General features: G+C 39.7%; 1 protein-coding gene across 1 annotated transcript in view; it reads left to right on the top strand.

Moving 5' to 3' along the window:
• The first annotated feature begins 2,033 nt into the window (after positions 1-2,033).
• The window catches only part of PAH (phenylalanine hydroxylase), a 61,763-nt gene continuing 57,010 nt past the window's right edge, over positions 2,034-6,786 (top strand). The window contains exon 1 of the mRNA XM_061638871.1: positions 2,034-2,268. Within this exon, the coding sequence (XP_061494855.1) occupies positions 2,224-2,268 (45 nt within the window). The 5' untranslated portion in view covers positions 2,034-2,223. The remainder of the gene's footprint in view (positions 2,269-6,786) is intronic.

Below are 6,786 nucleotides of genomic sequence, written 5' to 3'. Positions count from 1 at the left end.
ATAATTTAATGTTCTGCTTCTTCAATCCAGTAGAATCCTTAGAGCAGTTTACAGTAAAAACAACAGCAATAATAAAAAAAATTAGGTGACTACAAAAGCCAGGGCAGGATAAAAATGGAAATTAAAAGGCCTGGGGGAAAGAGAGAAAAAAAGAGCTCAACTGGCACCAAATAGACGTCAACCTTAATGCCAGGCAAACTTCCTAGGAAAGAGAATTCCAATCGTGGGGCACCACTATCAAAAGACGTCAGCACCTAGCATCCTTGGGCCACTGCTGTGGCCACTGCCTAGGCCCTCCTTAAAAATATCTTTTCTGACTGCAGTTAGTCATCATTTTAATATCCCACATTATTTATTTATTTATATCCCGCCCTTCCTCCTGGCAGGAGCCCAGGGTGGCAAACAAAAGCACTTTAAAACATCATAAAAACAGACTTTAAAATACATTAAAACAAAACATATTTTAAAACATTTTTTAAAAAAGCTTTCAAGACATCTTTAAAAAAAAGTTTAAAAACATTTCTTTTTAAGTTGAAAAACATAGTAAAAAGCAATTCCAACACAGACGCAGACTGGGATAAGGTCTCAACTTATTCCCTCCCTTTGAATATTAGGCAAGCGCCATCTATGCTATCTTTTCAGCGCCTTTTGAAGACTTTCCTCTTTCAACAAGCCTTTTAGGTTGAGACCTATCCCACTCTGCGTCTGTGTTAGAATTGCTTAATATGTTTTTTAATAATGTTTTTAACCTTTTTTAAAGTTGTTTTTTAAAAAATGTTTTTAACGCTGTTTTGTTTTAATGTATTTTAAGATCTGTTTTTATGATGTTTTAAAGTGTTTTTAGTGCTTTGTTTACCGCCCTGGGCTCCTGCTGGGAGGAAGGGCGGGATACAAATTAATTAATTAATTAATCAAACAAATAAATAAATAAATAAAAGTCTTATTGAAAGAGGAAGGTCTTCAATAGGCGCCGAAAAGATAACAGAGATGGTGCCTGTCTAATATTTAATTTCTCCTGGGTTTCAGACAGTAATCACTCTCAGTTCTACCTAGAGATGCTGGGAATTAGAACCGGGGATCTTCTGCATGCAAAGCAGATGTTCTACGACTGAGCCATAGTCCTTCCCCTACAGGCATTGTCCTCAGTAATTTTTGTTTAAAGCCTACATGTTAATGCTCTTTGCTGCCTCATAAGTGGCTTTTTCTTCAACATGTTTTAAACGGACGCAACCAATTGGAACTCACTTTAGATACAATCCTATACATGGGAGAACTCTATCCATGATTTGGCTAGGGATGGATAGAAAATTCAATTCAGTTCACATTTCAAGCCAAATCTATCAAATTTGCACTTTCCGAAACAATATGAGAACCAAAGCACAGCCATCCTCCAAAATTTGCACTTATTTGAGTTTTGCAATGCAGTTCTTCAACCGATCAATGTTTACCAAAAATGCACATGTCTGGGGAAAGTGTGCATAAAAATTAATATACCAATGCAAATAACAAACAAAAATGTGTTATATGATGAGAAATTGCTTGTAAAAAAGTGCATTAGTCAAAACTGCCGAAAGGTCTGTTTATAAGGAGAAATTTATGCCAAAATGCTGGAGAATTTTCATGAGGATTTTTTTAAAAAAATCACAAATTGTTGTAGAAATGTGGAGAACTGAATTTAAAATTGGAAAAATGAGAAAGAGAGAACCGAAATTGACGAATCTGTCCATTCCTAGCTTTGGTTTCCTTACACACATACACACACACAGGCAAAGCATAGATCATGCCAGAAGTCAAAATCCTGTTATTGTTTGCTCACATGGGTGGGAAAAGCCAGCTTTTCAAAGAGCTGAAATTAAAATGCATCAGACAGTACAAAACCACATGAGAAGACTCTTAATTCATTCCATCCATCCACAGAGAAGCCACATGGTGAAGCTAAGGGGTGCTCCAGTTTTGTGACTTTCATTGGACATGGGTAAACAATGTGTGCCTCGTGAGCCTAAAGGAGGTGGAGCCGGGGTGTGTACAGAGAACCCAGCCTACCTACCCACACTATCCCAAAGAAGGGAAGGATCAAAGGAAGGGGACTGACCCTTCAGCTATAAACTAAAGTTTAAATATCTGTGTACATTATATACAGAAGTTTCTGCAAGCAAAGTATAGTAAGGTCACCCATTTTTCCTTCCTGTAAGAAAAATCTTGATCATTAGTGCTGGGGGGGAAATGGATTATAAACTGATTAGCAACATGAATGGAGGTGCTTCTCAGGTAAGTCCATTATAGTAAGGTACTCCATAACTTTTTTTTGTCACTAGCTACTTGCTTTGGTGTGTCTCTAGCCTTGTACTGCATTATTCTATTTCTTTCTTAAAGGAGGTAAAGAAGCAATTTACTAGTTTCTAATTTGAGGATTAACCACTTTTCAGCTGTCTGTGACTTCCACAGTGGTTTGATCTGTAGAAATTGTGAGGCGAGAGCATTTTTCTCCATCCTTTACCTGCTAATTCCTACATATTAAGCTGCTGTTAAATGCACAGTTCCAGAACCTGGTTGAAAAGATGGCAATTCTACCCAGTTCTGTTGACTCTAATGAGATTGGTGGAGGGGCAGAGCTCATGAGCACAGCATTGTTCTTCCACTTCAGATATGAAACAATGACACAGGATCTTTGTATAAGCAGTTTGAATTGGGACTGCTGGGGGGGAAATGTGGCGTTATACTGGTTTTCCAGCAGCAAACATGCAAAGTGTGGGTACAGTTAAGTTATTTTAGATGCTGGACTTATGGGTCCCTCACCCTTTTCGATGGCATTACTTTGCTTACTTTAAAATGTGGTAAGTCTGCCTTGCTGCTTTTGCGGGATCCTGCTGTTCATGCTGATTCTGTTCAGTGGGGGCTTTGGGCTTCTGCTCTAAAGCCTTGCCCTGACTGCACCTCTTTGTGATTGTTATTTATTTATTTAAGGCGTTTGTATACTGCTTTTCAGGCAGAACTCACAAAGTGGTTTACTTAAGATTATTACAACAATAAGTAATGTGTTCCCCCCCCCCAAGTTACAATAAGATGGAAAAGACAGCTTGTTTAAGAAGGATATGTTACTTCTCTTCTCTTGGGTAAAGATGGTTCTATTGCAAATGGCCCTGTGGTGACACTTGCGGGAGGGAGGGAGGGGGGGACACTATGGCAGCTGGATGGTGACAGTTCCCCAGCTTCTTCTCCTCTCCCCTTGGGTCAAGATCATTATACACTGGTTACACACCAGTGCATACATATATGTGAAATGTGGCCCAGAAAATACTCATGCATTGGTGTTTAAAGAGGCATGTTCAGCTGAGTGTGAGATCTACGTGTTACATATTTGTAGCATTTTCCTCGAGGAGGAATCTACTCAACATTGCTTTTACGTTAGGTAAAATGTAGGTGGCAATGCTAGAAGGAGCTGATTCTGTTATAACTGGTCCAGACTTGCTGAATCTGTAATGCTATCACAGAGAACTGAGGTCTAGTTCCACATGCAACAGAATGAGGTGATGAATAGAGGGTATGACCTCAGACTGCAGGTGGGGAATCATATTCTTGAATGTAAATAATAATGATTTGTTTTTTAAAAAAGCTTTTTGCCGGTAGAAAACCGGTATCTCAGGTAGCAAAATGGGCTGGAACATTTCTTCCTTATGTGTTAGTTGTTGTTTTACTTGCATGCGGGTTTTAAAAAAACATACCAGGAAGTATTAAAAAATGGTGCCCCTAACCTGTAGTGTGAATGGTATGGTCCACCTCAGGTCTCTACCACTTCATACTGTTGCTTGTGTAGACCAGGCTGAAGGGCGGAAAAACTATGAAGACATAATGAGAGGCAGATACTAGCAAAATAAAATTAGCTTGAGGTTGGCCAAGCAGCTTTTTGATTTTGGAGCTGCACTGTTTACTTCCAGGTACACACCTGAACTCTTTTCTTCTGTTACAAAAAAACCCTCAAACCAACCCAAGAGCTCTAGACTCACAAATGCCATAATTTAAGTCAGGGTGTTTTTCCCACCTACATGTCAGATTTTGCATATAAACCAATAGAAACCAGAACCCACAAATACACTCACTGGTTTGCCAGTAATGACTTTTAATCTGGCGAGTGCCTGCCCCAGTGCAGACTGGAAGCCTAATGCTGGTTGGATGCACTTGAAAGTGGTGAGACTTCTGAAGGTCAGCTGGGCTGAAGGGATGAATCTCCATCCTGTCCTATGTGTGGAATCTGGGAGAAAGGTGGAATGCTCTTCCCTTCGGTCACACTCAGCTGTGGAAGCAGCAAGTCTTCCCTTGTTCTGAGTGTTCCTGGAGCTGAGCTTGATACTGGGTGAGCCCTTCCCTCAATCAGGAGAGAGGAAGTCAGGTTTGATGATGATGATCATCCAAAGCCAACATTTGCTGCCTCCTGGATATAAATTTTTAGTGAACATTTGCCCTGGGTAGTTTCTGTTCTTCAAACAGTTTCAATGCCCAAGTGAGTTTTTAGGGGTGAAGTTCTCTCTTGTTTAGCTATGGTCTATTTTATGGAGTAGCTTTTTTCTGCGGCTAAACTGATGGGTTGAAGTTAAAAGTGTCATTTGAGTAATGGATTCCTGACTTTTCTAGGGACACAATTAACTGGTGTACAAAACATCAAATCCACATGGATTGCTTGGATTTCTAAACAGTTGTATAATGGATTTATTTAAGATTTTCCTCATAAAACTGTGCAACCTACTAGCAGTCTTTGGGAGCTCTTCACGTCTTTACCATTTCTTCATTAGCAAGATCCTTTGTGGTATGGATGGCTTATATTAGCTTCTTGTGCCAAGACATTCTCCTTGCTTTCAAGATTTCTTGACCACACAACAGGCTTTCCAGAAAGTACACTGTGGCCCAGATGGTTTGAGTTTGTCCTGTTTTTCTTGTAGCCAACATTTGTGAGAAAAGACTTCTGGGACATTTTTAGTCTGCCATTTCCTATGCTCCTCACAAACTTCATAGGTTTGGTCTGCTAGATAGCAAGAATACCAGTACACAAATGATATTTGCTGGAAGCAATGCTGGTCTTTTAATAACAGGTTCTCCTGTTTCTGGCTCTTCACATTCTTCTCCACACATCGTTGGATGCAGAAGAATCAGTTGTCAGGAATGTTGATCGTGCTTTTAATAAAACTGAGGGGGATGCCAGTTTTACTTTTGCATATGTGCGCAAAAAAGAGTAAGGTTCCAGTCCTCATTGCTGTAAAAATATAAATTGCCACATATTGCAAATAAGAGTAGGTTCACCCACAAAGAATTCTCCCATCCTTTCCCATTCACCCACAAGTGAGTACAGTTCACTTGTTGCAGAGGAAGCAAGGCCCTGGAAGAGATCTCTTTCATTTTAGTAAGAACATAAGAAGAGCCTGCTGGATCAGGCCAGTGGCCCATCTAGTCCAGCATCCTGTTCTCATAGTGGCCAAACAGATGCTTATGAGGAGTCTGTAAGCAGGACCTGAGTGCAAGAGCACTCTCCCTCCTGCTATTTCTAGCAACTGGTATTCAGAAGCATCATCCTTCAACCATGGATGCAGAGCATAGCCATCCTGGCTAGTAGCAATTGATAACCTTATCCTCCATGTATTTGTCTAATTTTTTTTTTAAACCATCCAAACTGGTGGCCATCACTGCCTTTTGTGGGAGCAAATTACATAATTTAACTATGTGCTGTGTGAAGAAGTACTTTCTTTTGTCTTTCCTGAATCAGAAGGTAAACCAGAATTCAAAAGAGATGGCATAGTTAATAAGCCTTCAAATGGCAGGTATGATGAGACTTCCGGGAAGGGTGACTTAGCCTGTGCCTGCTTTTGAGACGGGCTCCTGCCTCAAAAGAAGCTTATTCAGATATATCAGTCAGTTTTTTCTTTTTTTTTTGACTGATTAAACTTCTCCCGGGTAGGGAGAAACGAAGAGATTAACCTCAAAGCCTATTTTTGTTGGGACGACCAGATCTCATTAATTTATGGGACGAGGTCCAGCCGACGAAGGTGGGACGGATTTTTAACAGCAAGCTCTATCTGATAAAGCGAACGTTCACCTTATCTTCTAAGAGAGAACGCACTAACAGGCAAGCACCCTTCTTTCTATATTTTTCTTTTACTTGACTTAAATTGTTGCTGTTTAAAAGAGATTTGCCAGATTGATCAGTTTTTGACATCTCACTGGGGAGCCATAACTTCTCTCTGCTACGCACTAATTAATAGCTTATCTCTGTTTTTGTTGCAAAAAGCTGTCCTGGATTTGCATTCTAAAGATATACACAGAAGAGGGATTTCTATTCCAGATTTTTATTTTGAAAAATATTATACTGTTTTAAGACTACTCTCTTTTTGGTCTATTTTATTTTGACGAATCTGTTTCTTGACGATTGCCATTAATTGTTTCGATCCTGGGAACTGCATTTTGTTTACTTAACTATTGGAGAGATAAGGCTGTCTGCTCTGTTTATACTGTGATGTCACCAAGTTTGGAGTATTAACCCAATTGTTGCTGAAATAAGAAGTGGTTTTCCTATATTTTTCTTTTAAAATGGCAATTAAGAAAGTGGCTGAAAATCTGGAAATAACTATGTTTCAGAAAATAATGGATGAGATTGAGATAATGAAAATTGAATTGAGTAAAATGAAGCAGGAGATTAAAGATATAAGGGTCCCTGTGAGAGAGGTGACCCTGGAAGGGGTCCCTGTGAGAGAGGAGACCCCGGAGATTGGAACAGGGGTCCCTGTGAGAGAGGTGACCCTG

Source organism: Rhineura floridana, chromosome 8, assembly GCF_030035675.1.
Source record: "Rhineura floridana isolate rRhiFlo1 chromosome 8, rRhiFlo1.hap2, whole genome shotgun sequence".
NCBI classification, from domain to species: Eukaryota; Metazoa; Chordata; class Lepidosauria; order Squamata; family Rhineuridae; genus Rhineura; species Rhineura floridana.
The sequence above is the reverse complement of the archived record's forward strand: the minus strand, read 5'-3'. Positions and strand labels throughout refer to the sequence as shown.